This window comes from Egretta garzetta, unplaced genomic scaffold, assembly GCF_000687185.1.
Source record: "Egretta garzetta isolate BGI_Z169 unplaced genomic scaffold, ASM68718v1 scaffold585, whole genome shotgun sequence".
In the NCBI taxonomy this organism is placed as follows: Eukaryota; Metazoa; Chordata; class Aves; order Pelecaniformes; family Ardeidae; genus Egretta; species Egretta garzetta.
Genome location: NW_009259708.1, coordinates 906,675 through 928,866, shown reverse-complemented (window position 1 = coordinate 928,866; position 22,192 = coordinate 906,675). Strand labels below are relative to the sequence as shown.

The 22,192-nt window shown below is 43.6% G+C and overlaps 1 protein-coding gene across 1 annotated transcript; it reads left to right on the top strand.

Moving 5' to 3' along the window:
- The first annotated feature begins 8,309 nt into the window (after window positions 1-8,309).
- CHRNA6 (cholinergic receptor nicotinic alpha 6 subunit) lies at window positions 8,310-18,649 on the top strand. Its single transcript, XM_009639004.1, has 6 exons — window positions 8,310-8,388; window positions 10,756-10,895; window positions 13,301-13,345; window positions 14,446-14,555; window positions 14,674-15,661; window positions 18,527-18,649. The coding sequence occupies exons 1-6, from the start codon at window positions 8,310-8,312 to the stop codon at window positions 18,647-18,649; spliced, it is 1,485 nt and encodes a 494-aa protein (XP_009637299.1).
- Window positions 18,650-22,192: the final 3,543 nt, after the last annotated feature.

Below are 22,192 nucleotides of genomic sequence, written 5' to 3'. Positions count from 1 at the left end.
ATTTCCAGTGAAATTTGATGAAAAACGGAAATAGGGGCTTAGTTTCAGGTGAAATTATGATTGTGAATATTCCTGATGGTCCAGGGAGTCTCCTTTTGTGGTTAGTGCCCTGAAGTCCACATTTTCCTGTCCAATTTCTGTTGACTCCCATGATTGCTCAGTGCTTCATCTCTTCCAGGTGTTCATGTGACCACTGAGATTTTTTTCCTCAATGCCAGCTCACTGACCAGCCCATTTCCCTCATGATAACTATGATCATTTTTTTCAATTATTAGTATTTTTTGCACATTAATTATTTTAAGGACTCTTTACACACACGTGCGCACACACACACACACACACCAGTTTCCAGACATGAAGCTCCCCATGGATTTTATTTTTTCTTTGGAACACACCTATGAATTTTCAAAAATACTTGTTAAGTTTGAAATCTCAGTCCACTAGGATACGGCCTCAGTGAAGTCACTCAGCCAGTGTATGAGCATATTCATGAATTGTCAGCAAGATCAGCAAGAGCACTGTTTGGTGTGCTTCGTCTGTGTGGCTCTGTTCACGTGGTGCTTGAGTTACCTGCTCCTTGAAATGGTCTATTATTTAATGAACTCCTAAGGGCTAAAACTGGGAATTTGCATTGTCATTTTGAGCAGCCTAAACTTCAGCTCATTCTTCCAAGAAAGAAAGGTAGATGAAGAGGAAATCTGGCTTGATGACTATACACAGACAAAGCCAGATTGTCCTCCAATAATTCTTTTTGAGGGCTACCATACTTCTCCCCATTTCCAAGCAATATTCCTTGTTGTGCTAAATGCTCTAATAGTCTTCCTTTCTTTTGTCCCTTTTAGGCTAGGAAATTTGAGACCTTCAGTCTGGGATTCTTTACTGCAGTCATATTCCCATCTTAATCTGACCCTGTACCTTTCATTCCAAATCGCCAACCCTTTCCAGTCATTATACTCATTGCTATGTTATTTTCCCTAACAATGTTTCTACTATACCCATTATCCTCAATACAGGAAGAGGACGTTAGGAGAGCCCCCTACACGCACTGAATCCAACAAGCCATCATTTCAGGAAATTATGTCACAGCATCCCTTTAAGCATTTCCACTTACACTTCTGTTTAATTTGGTTTTTTCCCTACTTATGAGATGCTAAATTTCTTAGAAGTAAAATGTTGGCTATACTGGCATCCCTGGAGGTGCTGCAGATGTCAATGTAAAATTAGGTGACTTCCAAGAGATCCTACTCAAGCTTGTGTGGTCTTCAAATTATTTATTTTATCACAGCTATGTGCATAAACAAAGAGATTGTCTGCTGGTCTATCTCCAGTCAGAGTTGCTTCAAAATTCCCTTCAGAGTTGCTTCAAAATATGTCCTAATTTTCATTTGGGGATTAAGGAGAAATGGCATCTATGGCAAAGATGTCAAAAAAGGTACAGAAACATCTGATCCACCCCTCCCTACAATGTAAAAGTATGTTTGCACCAGAGCAAGGTATTTACATTAGTGAAGTGTGGAAACATGTATTTTACAAGTTGAAAACATACTCACAGGACTTGTTCCTTTAGTACTTGGCTGTTCAGTGTGTAGTGACTGCCTGAATGCCAGACTTCATACTGGGGCAGCAGAGGGAGTCTGACAGAGGTATTGTGGTTCAATCTCTTTAAAACAAAAGAAAGAGGAAAAAGGACTGTATCACAGAAGAAGCTACTGAACTGACGAAATTCTGTGCTCAACATGTGGAAATGCCCTCATCAATGCAAGCTACAGGGCCTCTTCCCAGCTGTCATTTAAAATCTGACTATCAAAAAAATGCTTTAATGAACCTGAACCTGAAGCATGAGCACATTACTGTGCACATTTGCGCACACTAGCTGCTCAAGGTCCAGCTTCACTCATGCTTCATATCTCCTGTACAGATCAGAGAGCAAACGCTGTTGGCACGTGAGGTCCCAGAGCAGGAGAGAGCCCAAAGCCCAGGGCTTACACCCAGATGAGATCCGGGCTTTGCTACAGGGAGCCCAGGAGATGAACCAGCTGTGTGAGGGTGTGAGACTTGACAAGCTGGACTGTACTAACACTTAAGCGAAGGGTAATGTCCTTCAAGTGCTTCTGTGATAGTTGAATGCCTGCCATCAAGGAAGTGAAAACTGGATTCCTGATATTCTTCCGATAAATGCTTTATTAGCCTGGTTTATTGTAGTGATATCCAGGAGTCAAACAAAACAGGGGGATCCCAACTGCACTCAGCGCTAACACAGGTTAATAGAAACCTTCTGCCCTGATGTAGTCAGCACAGACAAGGCAGGTACAGCATGCGGAAGGTCAGAGCAAGCAGCGTTACAACGCTTCAGTGCGCCGGGAAGAGCTGTGTTTCTCCACCTGCCTATGGCTCTCACCCCACATGTCCTGGTTTCAGCTGGGATAGAGTTAATTTTCTTCATAGTAGCCAGCATAGTGCTGTGTTTTGGATTTAGTACTACAAGAATGTTGATAACACACTGACGTTTTTGGTTGTTGCCAAGTAGTGCTCAGACTACTCAAGGACTTTTTGAGTTTCTCCTGCTCAGCCAGGTGCATAACAAGCTGGGAGGGAGCACAGCCAGGACAGCTAACCCAAACTGACCAAAGAGCTATTCCATACCATATGACATCATGCTCGGGGGGTTAGTTGGTTGGTCAGGGGGGAGAGTGATTGCAGCTTGGGACGGGCTGGGCATCGGTCTGTGGGTGGTGAGCAATTGCATTGTGCATAATTTGTTTTGTATATTCTGTATATTCTCTCACCGTTCTCATTATTACTTTTATTATTCTTTTTCTCTTATTAAACTGTCTCTATCTCAGCCCATGCCTCTTACCCTTTTTTTTTTCTTCCCAGTTCTCTCCCCTATCCCCCTGAGGGAGGGGGGGGGGAGTGAGCAGCTGCATGGTGCTTAGTTGCCCGCTGGGTTAAACCACGACACCACAGAAGAAGAATAAAAAAAAAGGAGTGGAGAAGGGCTTATGTTGCTATTGCTTCTGTGCAGCTGTAGGAAATTGTACTGGGTCTCTAGAAAAGAATTCAGGGTTTGACAGGCTGGTGTCACCCATTTGATGTCCATGTCAAGCATTTATGGAGAAGATATGCCAGATTTCACACAGGTGGAAGTGCATGGCTATGCACATGTATCCACGTGATGTATTCAGAGTTGTACGAGAGTGAGGGTGTTTGTGCACATCTCGGTGCGAGCAAGGAGGTGCTGCTTCCGCACCTGTGGAAGCCTGTTGTACTTTGAGCTGTGTGTTTCAGCATTGGAACACTAAGCTATGGCAGGTGGAGCAGGCTTCAGAGGTCAAAACAGTAACGGAGGAAGAGAAGGGGGAGCACAAACAGAGAGAGAGACAAAGCCATCTCAGATATCAGGGTAAAAAGGAAAAGGAGGGAGGACTGGAAAGACAGAGGTTGCAGCAGGCGTAAAGGGAGGAAAAAGAATAAGAACAAGTAACAGGAAAAAAAGGAATAAGAGAAGGGGGAGAAAATTCACCACTCTCCCCTGTCTCTCATCACCTCTTGATGCTTGTCTTGATGCAAGAGGAAAAGAGACAATGGGTAGATGGAGATGTGAGGAGAAAAAAAAATGAGAGGGCAGAAAAAAAGACAGAAGGAAACAGGTTTGGAGGAGAGCAGTGGGTTGGGAGTGGAAGGCTTTGTGGTAATTGGAGTGTTTTCAACGTGGGCGGCTGCAAGGTGAAGGGGAGAGGGAGGACAAGAAAGTGGGTACGAGGGGGCAGGCAGAGGCTGGATCACTGAGGGATGACACAGGAGATTAGGGCAGTGCCATGATGAAGCGACAGGGATAGTGTGAGAAGGAGAACACTAAAAGGACTTAAAGTTGAGGAAGGTGAGAGGCAGAACTGACACCTAAAGCCCATCAGACAAGCATTTGCCGACTGAACTGGGGGAGAGGGGTTAGGGCTGGGGGAATACAGTTCAGAACCAAAAAGCAGGAGTAGCCAAGAAAAACGGCTGACACAAAACACCTCCTGGATGATGTCAGAAAGCAGAACCTAGGGAGCAGTGATTTTCTCTGCCTTAGTAATAGATGAACACTTGTTAGTGAGGGTGACTCTGATGACACAATTAATAGATTCTGAAGTTTTGCCTCCAGAGTGCATAAATCTTTGTGACCATTTTGCCCAACTACTTGTGTGAAAAATGCCTCTTGGTGATTTCCACTTCGAGCCCAGTGCTCACTGAGGTAGAGCACTTCTCTTGGGGGGTTGTCCCAGAGATAGCCTCTGTCTCCCTGCCCAAGGTCTGCAATGCATTGAATGGTTAAAAAGCCTGCTTTATTTCTACTGTCAGCTGGAGTTATGCCTGACAAGGGATGGCAGCTTAGCTTGAAAGCCCTGGAAGGTGAGAGTCTCCAACTGCCATCAATCAGAACAGACTACTTTAAGGTAAAATGTCTGTGTTCACAAACAGCTGAGTTGTCCATGCACTACAGGCACAGAAAAAGCACTAGTCCCAACAACCTCTGCAAGCTTCATCGCTCAGAGCCCGCAATGTAGCTTCACGTCCCAGCCTTTAGAGCTTGTCCTTCATTTGGCTGCTCAATTAGAGTGTCTCCCACTCTCAGAAATCTCCCCTCTGTCTATGAGCTTTACCAAGTTCCCCCCTTACCTTAACTTAGCTAATGCACAAGCTATCCAAGGTTGACTACAGAACTGTCAGTAAGATCGTGGGATCTGATTGATACTTTCACTATCCCATTACAGTTTCCTTCCTCTGGCATAATTTTTATTAGTAGTAGGTGTCCCATGCCCAGGGAAGCGCTGTCTGTGAATATCCAGATAGGACTGAGCTGCTGCTGAGTTGATTGCTTCCTTAACCACTGTCTGCTTGCACAAGTGGTAAGTAGCAGAGCAGATACAACACGCAATGCTGCTAAGATCCCAGCCATCTTCACTGCTATTTCAGCACAGCCATAACAAGCAAAGGTACAGGTAGCCCTGAGCAAGAAAACAGTGAGAAGCGGCTCATCCCCCTGCAGTGCTTCTGGGGGGACCAGTGATGAAAAGGGGAACAGGTGACCCTGGGTGCAAACTCACTTACCTAATGATAGCAAGCAGTTGACAGGCCTGGGAAACAAATTCCCACAGTGGGTTCAGTGGCTTTTCAGCAGGTGGTCAGAGCATGAGTGGCTCACCATGGAAAAAAGTGTTTGTCACAGCCCCACTGCAGGTGAACCCATTGCATTGTCAAAGCCTACCAACAATTCAGATACGGCTCTCCAGCAGCAAACTACTTGGCTCTAGAGGGGAAAAATCAGCCATTCAAACCTAGGCCTGGCTCCAGAGGTCAGGATCTGTCATTAGGATTGCCAGTAGCACAAGGGCATGTGCCTTCAGCCTGAGTTACAAGGCACACAGGCAACCTTCCAAATGGGTCCTGATATTTTTTTCACAGTCAACTTACGTCAAGCTCCAGGGGTGAAGTGCATCCATGTGCTAGAAACCTTTATAGTGGGCAGATTTTGTGCATCCGTGCAAGCTGCTTGTTCTCTTTTGCCTGAGCCACCTCAACTGAAGAAAGAAGGCCAGAGATTTTGCTCTGAGTCAGTATGTCCCTGCAGAGTAAAACCACACATGAAGGGAATAAATCAGCCTCTTCCTTCCACATGAGGAGGACAAAGGAAGACAGAAAGCCTGTCAGTATGTGCTTGCTGTTTAAGCCTGGCATATTGACACTTTCCTTGGCCAGTTCATGTTAGATTCAATTAGGTACCTTCCCTAGCGGCAATGATTCACAAATTTTTTGCTACGCTTCCTTGTCGCTGAGGCAGTTCCTCAGCTGTTCTTTCTGGATTCTCCCATCTGGATGCCTCATCAGCTGTTTGCCATGGCCCGGTTCGAACTCTGCCTTCCTCTTCAGCCTTTCGCAAAGGCAGCGCCCACTCTGGCAGGGTCCTACCAGCAGGGCAGCCACGGCACAATCCTTCCTGCCATCCACTCGCTGAATGATTGGTATCGCCTCCTAACTCAGCCTGCTTCCCCAGCCCCTTCCTCCCCATAACAAAGCAGCTCTTTGCCTCAAGTGTGACCTCAAGGATCACCTTGCCAGCTCTCTGGAAGGGAAATGCACTCATTATCCTCACCTCCGAAGACCTTTCAGTTTAACCCATATGCGCCCCTGCAGGTATGTTAAATTCTCACACCCAATTCCCTGGCTGTCAGTTTTGTGGAAGAATAAAAAAGTTGAAAACGTCAAAACATTGTAACTTGGGGACAGTTTGTTTTCAAATTGCATCTGACTATGTTATCATATGTCATCTTTCTACAAGCACTGGAATTTAGCAGGAGTGCACATGCCATGACTACAGACAGCCACAGGTATCCTGCGATGCTGCATGCCTGCGTAATTCTGCTAGCCACAGTGCACCATGGGCAGCGTATATTCAAGGAGAAGTATGAGCTTCATTGAATAAGGTGAGGGAACTGCAAGGTGATGGACCTGGACTGTTAACATCATTCTAGCAAACATTGCAACTTGGGAAAAGCAGACACAAAGCAAAATGGTTTTTGTGGTTTTTACTTTTTTTCCTTGTAAAATGTTGGTAAAATGGAAATTTTTAAGAAAAATCATTATGCTGAAACCCACATTTTCATCTTAAAATCATTTGTAAGAAGAATTTATATGTAATTTCAGCTTGGAGATGCCTCATAGCCATGCCTTCTGGTCTACACTTATAACCATGTTTAGTTTACTGCCGCTTTTGAGAGCGCAAGATGACTCTCAGCCCCCCAAAACTCCTGTGGTTTGCTTTTTTTTGTTTTCTCATCTCTCCACTCAAGGCTCCCTGGCTCCAGTGAGCTCTGGAGTAGGGCTTCTGTCAGTAATCCTGCAAGACTGCCTTTTCATCCCTCAAAACTTGCTGTGGGCAACTTTGTCCACTTCAGATATCTTCTCTATGCAGGCAACTCACTCCTAAGTATCTTTCTTCTAGTCAGACCTCTTCCCTTCTACCCATGTTTTAACAACTTGTGTAGAAGATCGATCACTTTCTCATCTTGAGCTGCAGCATTGCCTCTGTGTTCTACAGCATGAAGGATTCATGGCTTTCTTCTTCTCTCCACGCTTACACAACAATGTAACTGCCTGGAAATCAGCGGCATTTCTATTTTGATCAAATCATTCATCCACTCACTCAGACTTGTTCATGCTGGATTGAGCATACATAAAGGAGATTCCCTGTCCGAACTGCTCTCTGGGAGGCTGGATGGCACTCAGTAACCTGTGGTGCCTTCCACCCCTCTGCAGTTCAGCCAGGCCCTCAGTTTCTCAGACCTTTTGCCTACGGATTCTATTCAGGAATTCCTGTTGCAAGGACATGCATACTGAACACTTGAGGAGTGAACACACATTAATCTCTACAGGATCATAATCTCCGTTTTTTTAACTTCTGTGATTAAAAGTAATACTCTCTCCCAGTGAACTTGGCTTGTTAGGTTCTTCTCTAACAGCACCTGATGTTTTTCCTTTATTGTACTGGTCTGTTTCCACACTAGCAGGATACTGGTGCAGGAATCACTGCACACACACGAAAAAAGAAGATAGAAAAATTGATGTTGCGAACTGACTTGTCTGTAGGAAAGAACTTAGCATGCTTAGTTGTTCTTGTCAGATGGCAATAACAAATCTACTTGCCTTAGATTTACTCACTCAGAATACTGTCAAGCAATACTCTTACATGATGCCATGCTTATTTCAAGGTTCAGTTTCTGGTAGAAGTGTAAAAACCATATAAAGCATCCATTTGTCCTGCTGCAGAGTTAGTCCTCAGCCAAGAAACTGAAGTTGTTTGATCTCTGCATATTTGGAGGGACTGGCTCAGGTGAGCACCAGGCAACAGCTAAAGCAGCTGCTTTTGGGTGAGTGTTCTGGAATCAGTGGGTGGAAGGCTGAGTGAATTCCTCCCCCTGCTCCACGCTGGCTGCCCTGTGTCTTGCCTTCCCTCTTTCTCCTGCACTCGTACACATTCCCCCAGAGGCAAGGGTGCGGGTGACTGGAAACGCGAAAAGTCACCTGATAGGATGCTGCCTGGCTCCCTTCTCTCTGCACAGCGTAAGCAATCCTCGCCTGGTGATAGTGGAAGCAACTCTGCAAGTCTTTGCTCTGCTCAGCAGACTGCAGAGTTTGCTGCAAATGCAAAACTGAAATCCATCTTTGTACCGCCTACTTGCCGTCCAGGGGGCTTGTATGTCTCCCTGCCTTCTGTTTCTTCCCCCAAACCTCTCTTCTCAAAAGGAAGCTCTATTCTGCTGCAAGCAATGCATCCTGAGAGGTGGCTATGTTGGTGTTACCCTGCTTTCTGTCTGTGGGCATTCGTGTTCACATCCTTGATTAAAGGTAGGCTCTCTTTGATGCTAGTCTCTAAAATATTTCCTCGTCACTGTCTCTGCTTCTGTTTTCCTGGAATGAATTCAATGTAAAGCTTCTACCAGCTATTTCTAACCTGGAATCTGTAACATTTCAACAGTATTTTAAGAGAGCTTAAAGCAGTACTAGTTTTCACACATAAAACTCTTCATTTTGGCTTGATAACTAATTGAGGAACTGTTTCTAGCAAAGAATGAAAATTAAAAAGGAGTTCTAGTGATTTCATTTGGTGCTTGAATTTTGCAACTGCTTGAATAATGCAGGCTAAAGATGTGCACGTTCGGTACTCACACCTTCAAAAGTGAGAACTTGATATATTTTTGTTCACTGTTGTTTGTGATCTATGGTTAAATATGCTGGAGTGATTTCCATGCAGGTGGAAATTAAGACACTGCGTCGTTTTTGAAAGTCTCACTTCTGCTGATGACCAACGCATGTATGAATTACAGTGCTTGTGCTAGCAAGGAGTAAGGCATTATCTTAGAGCAGCACCAGTGGGATGAGAATCTGTAACTGAAGTATAAAAGTGAAAGGCCTAAATACGTGTCTGTTTCTGTTACTTTATTTTAAAGCGTGTGTCTGTTAAGAAGCCAGTAGTGACATTTCAAATGAAACATGATTTTAGACTCACCGGCTTTAGTCATGAGACTTTGGTAAAAAACTCATGTCCCCACAGTAGGGTACTTCTAGTCACAGTGCAATGGATGATGAGGAGGAAATCTGAAAAGGAAATGACAATGTGCTTTTTGAATGGCACAATACATGATATACAAACATCCAGACTTTACAGACATTCATGTATCTTCTCTGGATGATGCTAAAAGGATGAACAAAACATCAAGTCATGGCGTTTTACTAGAATTTTCTTTCCATACATGTAAGTCACCAGTAACCAACATTTCATCTTTTAGCTGTGATAATATCCTGAATCTGAGCATGCTGTGTATCACCTTAGAGGCAGGAATGTCACTTTTTTCATAAACAGGGGAAGGATGGCCTAAGCATGAAACAGCACAGTGTGCTGAAACTAAGCATCTCCCTGTAGGACATCTGTGCAACCACAGGCCCTTGTGTTCACTGAAGGAAATGTAAATTGCAAATTTACGTCCCATGCTGTGCCAGAGACCGTGCTGCCTGGCACAAACCCCTTCTGTGTTTAATATTTGCAGTCAGAAAGGCTTATCATGATTTCTTTCCTGATGTGTTATAGTGGAGTCTGGGACTAACGCAAAAAATTACGATCAAGTATCTGAAAAAGTTTTCCTCAGTTGTATCGGTAATACATTTGGCATCATTGTATAGCTTTAATAACATGGCTCTGCTCAATATGAGGAGCAAGAACCAAGTCTTTGCCTTATAAAGTATTTTGAATTTAAGTGCTGAGTTATAGTAGTGCACTGAAGCAGCAAAGTTATTCCAGAAAAGTATTTGTCTGAGCTGATGTCTCCAGAGTCCCCATCATTTAATCTTTCCTCTTGAAATCAAAGTCTGTAGCCTTTAGCACCCTGAAAATGACTATTTCAGGTTTTGGCTGTGCGTAACAGATTAAGAGCATTCTTCTGACTCTGCAGTGAGGCAGTTCAGTGCAATTACCTTATTGCTGCTAAGCCATTCGGTCTGTCCTGCATTGACTGGGGGCTACAGCTATGATCTGCTTGTTCCCAAAGAATGGCTCTGTATTACAAAGATGCATGCTATTCAATAAGAAATGTTAATATTTCTGCTTTTTTTTCTCATAGAACTTAATAATTGAACTTCCTTTAGAGCAAAAATTTGTGCTATCTATCTAAAGAGCTGGAATAGCAAACAGGAGGATAAAATGTAGTCATAGTTTTTAAGACTAGGACGCATCATTATAATCACCTGGTCAGAGTCCCTGACATAGATTTTGATCCAGTAGTTGCAGCCTCAAGCTTTTAATTTCTGAGTAAGTAGCTATGCTTTTCATAAACTCTCAGCTTTACCATAAAAACTCCCGCAGATGACATCTACCACATTTCTACTTTTTCTGCTTCACATCACCTTATTCTACTTTGGTTTGATATCAGGGTGGGCCAAATGGAGGCCCACAGGCTAGATCGAGCCTAGGAGACATTTCCATTCAGGCCATTACCTTACACTTTGAGGAGACAGGGAGCAGTGGGCAACGTCCTGCAGGAGAAGGCTTTCAGCTGACAGCTGGCTACCGGCAGCCCTCTTCTCTCTGTGCTCCTGTGTCTTGGTACACAGTTGCAAGCACAGGATTCAGAAATACAGCACGGACTAGCATGTTATCCAGTGCCTTCTTTCCCTCTTCCTTACCTTTGACATAGCTGTTCTTTATCTTTACCAATGCAGATACCACAGGCTGCGAATCAGAGGAACGGTTATTCCACAAACTCTTCTCCCAGTACAACCAGTTCATCAGGCCAGTGGAAAATGTGTCTGATCCTGTCACAGTGTACTTTGAAGTGGCCATTACCCAGCTGACAAATGTGGTAAGACTCATTACAGAATACTGCTGAGACTTGGGGATGGTTGCAACCACACACAAATTGCTAAAACAGACAATGTAATTGTGGTGGTAGCACCTGAAACTCTCATAGCTGACATCATCATGTGTGCATACATGTACATGCTGAGACCTTTGCTGTTCTCCCTGTCATCCGAGTTGCTCAGGAGAGTGGTTTGAACTACACAGATTCATTTGCTTACTCTGTAGCGTCAAATCCCTCCGCACTGGGCAGCAACCTCTGGCACTCAGAGCAGCAGTACCAAATATTCTGGTCCACTTGTGGAGAGGGCTAGCCCACTCCAGAGACACCTGGTTGCGTCCATGTTGTGTAGCATGTGGCCTAATTCTCCTGTGGGGCCAGTGTAATTTCCTAGTGGTCCTGAGGGATAAAGTCATCCTTTTTTTTGCATGCTTTTTCAGACTGTTTGTTTCAAAATAACATATGAGATGTGCAGCCTGCAAAGTGGTGTTTTAAAGCATGGAGCTGGGGTTGAATGTGGTGTGTTCTGGGGTGCACTGTATACAGGGTGAGTGTGTCTGAGGTGGCAGACGTGCTGGGCAGGGCAGAGGGACTGTGGAAGAAGGAAAACCTGACTGCAACCCTTGCTGAAGGGTGCTCTGTGAAGCAAACTAGCCACAGAACAGAGGCTAAGTTTTGATTCTGAGGTACCTAGTTGAGCCCATAATGAGATGACAGGCAAACAGTGAGGAGCAACATTCAACAGCAGCCAGGGAGATAAGTTATCTGAGAATATAAATGAAGGCATTGCAAGTCCTCATGGTGAAGGCAATTGCCACCTTTTGGAGATCCTTTGTCAAAGTATTCTGTTTCTGTGTTATAGGTAGCTTGGCAGATTTCAGCAGTTCTGTCTCACATTGCAGTCCCTGGCTCCCAGTGCTGCCTTTGTAGGAAAAAAGGAACACCATAAGTAAATCAGTTGGGTTTTCTCAAAGAGGAGTCATGATTTTTACAAGAACTTAGATAGTTTAACCCATAGACAGGAACCCTACAGGCCTTTCAGAATTATCTTTGTGCTTAATCTTCAGTACACAATGTTGAAAATTCATCTACAATTTCCACTTGTAAATATCTTACATTTTTTGAGTCCGCATGCTTAAAAACTAAGAACTACCCAAAACAATATTCTTGCAGATATTTTCATAGTGAAATTCAGCCTGCATTCGTAAATATATGTAATACAAGTATTTCTGAATACTTTTAGGCTGAAGGCTCATTAGAACAGGATCCAATTTCTTTTTTGTGTGTCTCTTGTAGCACCTTCCTGATTCATCACTGATGGGCAATAGCAATAATTGTCTGTAAAAAGAAGGTCTAAGTACAACAGTGACTTAACTTAGTGCTGGTTGAGTGCATCTGCTCTAGAGGTTTGCATAGAAATGCAAGAATGCTGTGGCACAGATGCCATTTTCCTTGAATCTTGACCAGTACTGTACTATGTAAACTGAGCTTTTTAAACAATGAATCCAACAAAACACATAGCCACGAGCAGAGCCTTATTCCTCTAGTACTCGTCAGAGCAATTGTAGGTTTTGTGTTCTCCGGGTACTTGGGCCCCTGGCAAAACAATGTAGCTCTTTGTATGTCTGATATTTGTGGGGCTGTCCTGGTTTCGGCTGGGACAGAGTTAATTTTCTTCCTAATAGCTGGCATAGCGCTGTGTTTTTAATTTAGTACTAGAATAATGTTGATAACACACCAATGTTTTAGTCGTTGCTAAGTTACATGAGCCAAGGACCTTTTCAGCTTCCCTGCTCTGCCAGGGGCACAAGAAGCTAGGAGGGGGCACAGCCAGGACGGCTGACCCCAACTGGCCAAAGGGATATTCCAGACCCTATGATGTCATGCCCAGGGGGAGTTGACTGGGGACACACACACGACTGCAATCACTGCTTGGGCAATGCAGGTTGGGGCATCAGTTGGCAGGTGGTGAGCAATTGCATTGTGAATCACTTGCTTTGTGTATTATTATTGTTACTTATAGTATTATTATTATTACTACCATTTTACTTTGTTTTATTTCCATTATTAAACTGTTCTTATCTCAACCAATGGGTTTTCTCTTCCAGTTCTCCCCCCCATCCTACAGGGAAGGGGGGAGTGAGCAAGCAGCTGTGTGGTGCTTAGTTGCTGGCTTGGCTTAAACCACAAAAAGGGCATAATTTTTCAGTAGAGTTTTAAAATTTTTTCAGTTGCACTGCACATGACTGTGCACAATAAGTAAGCCCCCTGAAAATAGCCAGAAAAAATCTGATATCAGCTAATGTGGACTTCTAGTTTTCATTTTTATCAGAATAAGTTTGTGGCCAACTCAGGGTACTGTAACTGATCTATGGAGTGAAGATGTGCATGCCTGTGTTTCTTTCTAGGATGAAGTCAATCAGATTATGGAAACAAATTTGTGGCTAAGACACGTAAGTGACTGCATTGCATTTCTCATGCATTTTGCATTGATACGATGAAATGTATGTTACCTTGTAAGCTCCACCTATGGAATAAGTGCTTGGTTTGTAGCAAGGATTTTAAAGGTATTTGAAGGGAGAAGCTTCATTAACCAAAGCCACATTTGAAAAAGTAATTTCTTTATTCTTATTTCCAAGAAGTTAACATCTCCCATCTTTCCTGTGTTGTATGTTCTCTTTTAACCTCATGATCATTGGTTTATTGGGTAAATCTAGATGGGTGTACCCGTTAAAGAGTGATTAAATATGCAGCTCTGCAGTCCTAGGTCATCTGCATATTGAAGATTCCAAACAAAACATTTATTAGCAAAAAGAACATGCCTCCATTTTTCCTGATGGTTTTAGCTTTTATACATAGGCAAAGATATTTAGAGGACTTAAACTGCTGAGAAAAACAAGACAACTTCCACCAAAACCAGTTCCCTTCAGGCACTGACTGTGGTCCACACAAAGCTTTCAGTAAAAGATACTGTACTTATGATCAGGATTTTCAGGGTAGGCTGCAAGAGCATGGAGCATGGGCCCATGATAGGGCTCTGAGCAGCAATGCAAGACAGCTGCTGGGCATCCCTCGCTGCCCCTGACTTGGTAATTTCCACCCCTGTGGAACCAATAATGTCCCCTGGCAGCAACTGTCTGTTAGTGTGCATAGGTACCTCCTTTTTCACTAGGATGCTGGCCTCCTTTAACATGCAGGGTGCACGCTCATGACAGCAGCAGCAAGGCCTGTATTTCCTCTCTGCAGTGGGGAGGTGACCTTGCACAGGTAAGGGTCTGTCCTGACAGAGGAGAGATCTCAGCATGTCAGCAATGCATAACAATTGGCATCCCATCCCCTCACAGAGGAGGGAGTAGCAAATCAACATGAGCAATGTTCATGTATTTCCAGTGTTTCTGCAGGTCATGGCCTTGTTGTCTTTTGGACCATAGTCCCCTCTACACGTGCTGCACTTTCAGGCTTTATCATAGCCTGTCGTTTTACAGGAATATCTGAGAAGCAGGTATTTACTGATAGTACAAGGTTTTTAAATCGTTGCCCATTCTTCTTTCAGATTTGGAATGACTACAAATTGCAATGGGATCCCAGAGAATATGATGGCATTGAATTTGTTCGGGTACCAGCAGATAAAATTTGGAAACCAGATATTGTCCTATATAATAAGTATGATGAACACTTTTCCATTTTACCTTTTCTCTCAAAAGTATCCTCTTGCAGTGTGCATGAAAGACAATTTACTTCCATATTAATTTTCTTTTCTTTGCCTCATTTGTCTTTCTAGTGCTGTGGGAGATTTTCAAGTTGAAGGCAAGACCAAAGCCCTCCTTCGCTATGACGGAATGATCACCTGGACCCCACCAGCTATTTTTAAAAGCTCCTGTCCTATGGATATTACCTTTTTCCCATTTGATCATCAGAACTGTTCACTGAAATTTGGCTCATGGACCTATGACAAAGCCAAAATTGATCTTCTGATCATTGGATCCAAAGTAGATATGAATGACTTTTGGGAAAATAGTGAATGGGAAATAGTTGATGCTTCTGGCTACAAACATGATATAAAATATAACTGCTGTGAAGAAATCTACACAGACATAACATATTCCTTTTATATTCGAAGGTTGCCAATGTTTTACACCATAAATCTGATCATTCCCTGTCTCTTCATCTCATTCCTGACTGTGTTAGTTTTTTACCTGCCATCTGACTGTGGTGAGAAAGTCACTCTTTGCATCTCTGTGCTCCTTTCTTTGACTGTATTTTTACTGGTGATCACAGAAACAATCCCATCCACCTCTTTAGTAATTCCCCTTGTAGGTGAATATTTACTCTTCACTATGATATTTGTGACTCTCTCAATTGTCATCACAGTGTTTGTCCTGAATATACATTACAGGACTCCAACCACACACACAATGCCCAAATGGGTAAAAACCGTCTTTCTTAGACTGCTCCCCAAAGTCCTGTTGATGCAGAGGCCCCTAGAACAGCAGAAAAAAAACATATCCAGAAAAAACAAGAAAGAATCAGCCATTAAGCCAAGCAAATCAAAGCACAGCAAACACAAAGACACCAAATTACATAAGGAACAGCGATGCAGCCACTGTGATAAGGCAGCTGAACTCACTACCACCAAAAGAAGACCACTGAGCCATCAGTCACTGAAATGGATGGCAGAGCATATGGAGTACTCCCCAGAAGTGAAGGATGTCATTAGCAGCGTTCAGTTCATCGCAGAGAACATGAGGTCTCAAAATGAAACCAAAGAGGTAAGGGACATAACCACCCAGCTGGGCATGGGGCCACTCTTCCAGCAAGTGAAAACATGATCTAGGAGGTCAGCTCAGAGGAACTGGAGTTGTTGGGGCTAGAGAAGAAAATTTTGAGACCTGTGACTGGGTCAAAGTTTCCTGCAAAAAGGGAGGAGGCAAATCATCCATTGGGGATGGAACAGGAAAAGTGATCTCATCTGTTCTTCCTCTATCCCCAACGGATAATTCAAGCAGCGAGACAGTTTTAGATTAGCTGTGAGGCTCACCCTTCAATGGAAAAGGAGCATCAGCCTGTTGCGGCCATGAGGAATGAACTTAGATCAGCAGTGGTTCAGGGAGAACTGATCCTGCCATGGGGCAGGGGATAAACAAGATGTGACCTACCAAGCTCTCTTCCAACCCTACTTCTGTAGAACCTCCAAAGCAACCCTCTTCCACTGCTCACCAACTGCTCAGCCCTGGTAAGCAGTGACATCTCAATACTAGGCATGCTATTTGCCAAGTAGGGTGCTTTTCTATATTAGTAATGGAAGAAGCAAATTTTGGAACTGCTTTTTAAAGAGCAAGGCTTGCCTAACAGCGCAGTAGTTGATCTGGAGAAGAACTATTCTCAGCCAACAATCTGGTAAAGATATTCCTTTCAGAATGCTGTTGTCTGTACTTCATTTCAGTCTGGTGTGTTCTGATTTTTTTACAGTGATTTGACTATTTGTGGCTTCAGCAATACAGTATTTTCAGCCATGACAAACAAACGTTGAAATAAAAGTTGAGTTTTGGGGGAAGACAGCTGAATAAAAACAGACAACAGATGAATAAAGACAGATTAAAAAAAAAAAAAAAAGAGTGGGGTTTAAAAATGAGGCTTGGCATTTGAACTAATGGACTTGCTTGTGTGAGGTTATAAATCTATCATACTAACTGGGATTACTGCCATAGAAAATGATGCACATTGGAATTTAGAGAATTCTGGGGCCATGTCCTCAGGTGTAAACACAAGCAATTAAAAGCAGCTCCAGGGAAGATTATCTGACATCTCCCAACGCCCAGGCCTCACAAGGAATAGGAGTCCTCTGACACTTCAAGATGCTTTTAAAAAGTGTTTAGAACCTAATGAAACATTATGTCATGAAACATTTTCTTTCGGTTTTGAAGTTTTTTAGATGTTCTATGACAGCAAAATCCATTTCAAAATTAAATACTGCTGTATTTGTATTGAAAAACACAAATACTTTGTGAGGAAAATGTTGAGAGGTATTCTTTCTATGAGAATATTTTGTTGAAATCAGCACAAACTCATGCAACTTCTGTGCAGCTCAAAAATTACTTTTTTTCCCCCTTTTTTATGTCCTGCAGGAGTTTAATCTGAAAGCAAAGTCAATAGCTTTCTGAATAAAGGGCTACAGTTAAGGCCTGGTAACTGCATTCATAGAATGAGCGGGTAATACATGCCAGCCCAAAGCGAAAGACAGGAATCTAACAGCACAGAGGAGGATTGGGATTGAGCTGAGCCTTGCTTAGTACCTATGCCCTTCATGTTTTGCTTGACCTCCACATTTTAGCTCTGCCCTCATTGCCACACCAGCTGCATAAAGCATATCCATGTACCATATTCAGCTGATTTCTCCAATGCACTCCAAAAAAGAAGAGGCTTTGCGTGAAGCAGTCCAAATAACATGCTTCCTTGGTTATACAGCTCGATTATACAGCTCATGATAAGTCTTCCACTGCCAGTTTTGCTGATTTGCATTTTGCAAATCTCTCCTGCCACATGAAATTGTATTCTTAGTCTGGTGTGTGCGTCAGCAGCTCTGTATCTTACCTTTCAAAACATAGTAAGGATGGGAAGCAGGATTTTTCATTTGAGAAAATCCTCTCTTTGGAGAAGAAAAGTGGTTTGTTCTCAGGCAAGCACCGAGGAAATGATTCCACAGGCTGCTTCTGTTTCAGTTAGGCATACAAAGCTGTATGGGTGATATCATGCACTAGCCCTGTATAAATAAAATCCCTTTTTAAATTGTGGCCACATTTACAGCAGTTGGAGTTCCTGCTGCATTTTCTTTCACAAGAAGTACAGCATCAGCCTTTTGGAGGAAAACATCAAGAAACTGGGAAAACAAGTGGAAGATCCCTCAGCAGAGAGCTCTTAACCAGTGACTAGTTTTATATGAGTGAATGTTCTTCTGATGCAGTGGCCCTTGTATGTAGGTACAGTTAAAAGGACAGCAACTTCACTGAATTGTGGTTCTAAGGTATATCTCTCAGATACACAAAATCCACTGTGGCCTGCCCAGCACATGACACTTGTGGTTTGCTCAATCAGGGCCCTCGCTTTGCTATAGTCCATGTGTCCAGCTCCCCAGCCTGCTGGAATCCAATGCCCCATGGATCCAATGGGGCTTGACTGGAGTGACAGCATGGCGAATCAGGGCAGAATAGCAAACTGTCTTGTGGGGGCTGTCAGGATAAACCCTTTAACAGGGTCCGGTGATGTGCAGCTACAGTGATTCTGCCTGCTGTTAAACCACCGACTCTTCTCCCACCACATGATCAGGTCCTATTTGTTAGTGTCAGTGTCACAGCCATAGCTTGGCAACAGACTTGAATATTTAGAAAAAATCAGCAGGCTAGGACAGTGTTGAAAGTTCTCAGCCGAAAGTGGCAAATACTATTAGAAAATCAGCCCCCTCTAAAGATGCTTGAAAACTCCAGCAACTATAAGCATGACAAGCAACATTCTTGGCTGCATGTATGTTCTTCCTCACATTCAAAAGCACAAAGGACATTTCTACTGCATAGTGTCAACTCGCAGTTGCATGTTACATTACACGTAGTTTATCCTTTTCATTTTTTCTTCTCTTGCAGGTGGAAGATGATTGGAAATACGTAGCTATGGTGATAGACAGAGTATTTCTCTGGGTATTTATAATCCTTTGTGTGTTTGGAACTGCAGGACTCTTTATCCAGCCGCTAATAGCAGATACATAATTTGATCCACTGCTTTTTACCCACTGTTGTTCCTGTTTCATTTTCGGTTTGGAACTGTGCCCTGTATTTCTCTCCTAACCCCACTGCTCATTGCTTCCTCAGCACCCAGCCACAGAGGAAACGAGAAAGGGAGGGAAGGGTCCTCTGAGAAAGCAAACAACCCAAAACAGAATAAGAAGAGGGCTGAAAATGGGAGAGAGCATGTGGTCTTTCTGTGGTGGAATGCCTGGGGGTTTTAGAGTGCCAGCCTGTCTTTCCCTCGGTGAGCTCAGCAATAACAATCACACTGAGGGTCACAGGAGCAGCTTGAAGTTGCTGAGCTTTTCCCTTGGTTTCAGCACAGGGGGCTATTAGGACAGTTCAGGCACTTCTGAGTGCATTGCTCAAAGAGAACTCTACCTGGCTTCATTTTTCTCTCCTGATCATAACTCTTCCTCAGCTCTGAGTTAGTTTACGTTTCCTCTTTATTTCTCCCCTTATGCAACAGCTAGTCTGTGGTATGGCACGTAGATGAGGTACCACAGTCCCACTGACTGCACCAATGCTCTTTATTGTGTTCTTCTGTCAGGGCAGCCAATGATAAATATAGAAGTACAGTCAAACCAATCGCTTGGCCCCATAACATTTTCAATACAATCTAAAATAAGGGGTCCCCATCTTCTGCAATGTATGTACACAAATGAGGGTCCCAGATGAAGAAAGCACACGTTTACATTTATGTTTGAAGTCAGACAGGCTTAAGCACTTAATCATAGTTGAAGGCAAACCGACTTAATATTTTGCACTGCATGTAGCCTTGCTGATATCATTTGAAGCATCCTGGAAACATCAAAGACGAATAACCTGGATGCACTATGGAAAACCAGAAAAGACCTGAGCTGTTTGTGGTTACCATGTAAGGTGTCCACATTTGGAATCTACATGCTTCTAAGACCTTTAAAAACTAGTTCATCTGCCACTTAACTTTGCATGTGACCAAAGTCCCCTTTACTTTATGATAATGAATACTGAGACCTTGGTGAGCTCCAGTAGGATTTCCAAGCCACGTTTCTCTCATCAGGTTAACAGTGGTCCCAGTCCACAGGTTCAGCCCTGAAAACTCTTACTTGCTCAGGCTCAACCATAAGCCCAACACAGAAGGGTTTGTACCTGCGTAGCTACTCATCACAGACAGAATTGGCTTGACAGTGTTGGATTGATCTGAGTTTTCCCATGCTTTTAAAACCCCAGACCAACTTGGATTGCATGCATCCCAGCAGAAGGCTGGCTATGATGAATCATGTGCAAAGCTGGGCACCATGGTCCAAACAGCTCTGCAGCAGTTTTCCATTTGCTGGCTCCTCATGGGTCAGTGCTGTGTGTGCAAACCTGTAACTGTAGGGACACATCCTTTGGGGCTGAGGCTGCTGCTGTGTAACCAGGTTCCCAATCCCAGTGCGCTTAATCCTGAAACACCGTGTAGATGTGCACCTGATGTGTGGACAGTTTGCCCTCTGGTCCCTTGTCTGTTTAGATTCCTGATGGGTTTGTGCTGAAGGATTCTTCTCTAAAAGGCACCATTCCAATTAAAGCCCATGGCTTCAAGAGTAAAAAACCCTTCTGTCTTGTAGGAGGCTCTAAATTTAACTGTACAGTGTCAGAGCAGTGTTTTCAGTGTCTGCCATGTGTCAGTCTCTGCTTTGAACATAGGGAAAGTATGACTTGCTGTTTCTGAAGTCCCTGACTGGCCTTTTACCCCTTTTTGATGCTCCATAATAAAGAGAATAGGACTGAATAAATGTGTATGTATGTCAGAGATAAAGGTGGAATGACAAGAATATAACTGTATAACTGTCTTAACCCAGTAGTCGAAATACGTAAAGTCATGATTTTCTAGAAGAAAACTATTTTCTGCAATCCCCCTGAATGTTGCATAATTATGTAGCAACTGACAGACAGCTCTATGAACAAGCATGGTTTGTTTTGTCAGCCTGTCAATTAAATATCATTCCTGGGATATACTTTTGTGAAGAATTTGTATTTTTTTAAAAACTCCCTGCTGTACAATGTGTTTAGAGATGCTACTAAGTGACATTTGCTATGCTGGCTCTTTAATCAGAAAGGAGGGGAGGGGAAAGAAAGGGCATTTGAAGAGGAGAGCTGCATTCTGAGCCCAAAAGCTTCATTTCCACAGGAAAGGCATCTGACTGCCAGCATTCACTGTTGCAGTCTATGACCATACAATGAAAATATTGTGGCTGAAGGTGTACTGGGTCAGTGTCTCAGGCATGACAGCTACTACCCCACTGCCAGTGGCACCCTGGCTCTTTGTCAAAGCATTCACAACTGTACAGATCCCCATCTCCAGTTAGGAGGCCTCCGTGCCCCAGCACCAGCTCCCCGTCCTTGTCATTTACAGCACTACACATCTCTCTGTCTTGCTTCTGGACCTTAAACACAGGGTTTGGGGAGTTTAGTTCATCAGCCTAGTGTCCTAAGAAAGTAAGATTTACAAAGTCACGTTTGTGTCTCTCTAAGTGTACTATTCCCCCTTCCTTCCCCCTACCCAGTAACTTTTGGAACCTTCTTTTGCCACTTTCAGCTGTGTGTGGCACATTCAAGACTGGGAGCCTTGAGTACTCCTGTCAGCTTTGTGAAAGTAGCTGGATGATTAGAGCCATTAGAGTGAGGGTGGGGGACATGGTAAGCATCTCACCTTGAAGAAGGCTGCAGTAGAGGCCCACCCCTGAGCAGACATGGAAGAACCAGTTGGACTTGATGAGCTTAAAAGTCTTTTCCAACATAAACGATTCTATGATTCTATGATTCTAACTCCCACAAAAGTGGCATTTTTGCTTGCCCCAACTCTTGTTGAGGGACCTTATAACTGAAATACCAAGAAAAGTTTCAACAAGAGCTGGTACCATCCCAGACGCTGAGTTGGGTCGTACACTGTGCACAGCCACTGGGAAAGTACCCATGTTCCTTGCAGGGCATACTGAGTGGGGTGTGTGCTCTCACTCCACCAGCTCCAAAGCCACATCAGCAAAACCCCTTATTACATGTGCCAGTGGTAAGTGTAGCACTGGCAGCAACAAATCTCCCTTCCCTGAGAGTGATGGCATCTACTAATTGATTTTAAAAGCACAGAAGCAATTCATCAGCTCAACCAGCTCATTACATTTTCTTCCCAAGGGAGGCCATCTTTCTGCTTTCCCCCCACCAAATGGCCCAGAGGACTTTGTCATATTTGTTTCTTGGTGAATGGAAGATACAGGTGGTCCTGCCAAGCAGTGCCAAGGCCCTGGAAAGCCAGTGCCCAGACATCAATGCAGCGCACATTAGGATAGAGGTAAGGCAAAGGGTTGCTGGTTTTTTTCGAAGATTTGTGATTTGCAATGTTGTCGTCCACAAGCAGAGCACATGGAGCAGAGGGAAGGAGCCCATCGGAGGACTGTCTGCCAAAATGTCCTCCCTAGTTGTGCTTTTTAGCGGCAGGCCAGGCTGTGGGACATGCTGAACGCATTTGTGGGCCAGCAGCAAAGAGATTCAGGGAAGCTCGGA

Coding starts and splice junctions, on each gene's coding strand:
- CHRNA6 (XM_009639004.1), top strand. CDS start 8,310: ATGCATCCTGAGAGGTGGCTATGTTGGTGTTACCCTGCTTTCTGTCTG. Junction 10,896..13,300: donor TTACCCAGCTGACAAATGTG/GTAAGACTCATT, acceptor GTTTCTTTCTAG/GATGAAGTCAATCAGATTAT. Junction 14,556..14,673: donor GATATTGTCCTATATAATAA/GTATGATGAACA, acceptor TTGTCTTTCTAG/TGCTGTGGGAGATTTTCAAG.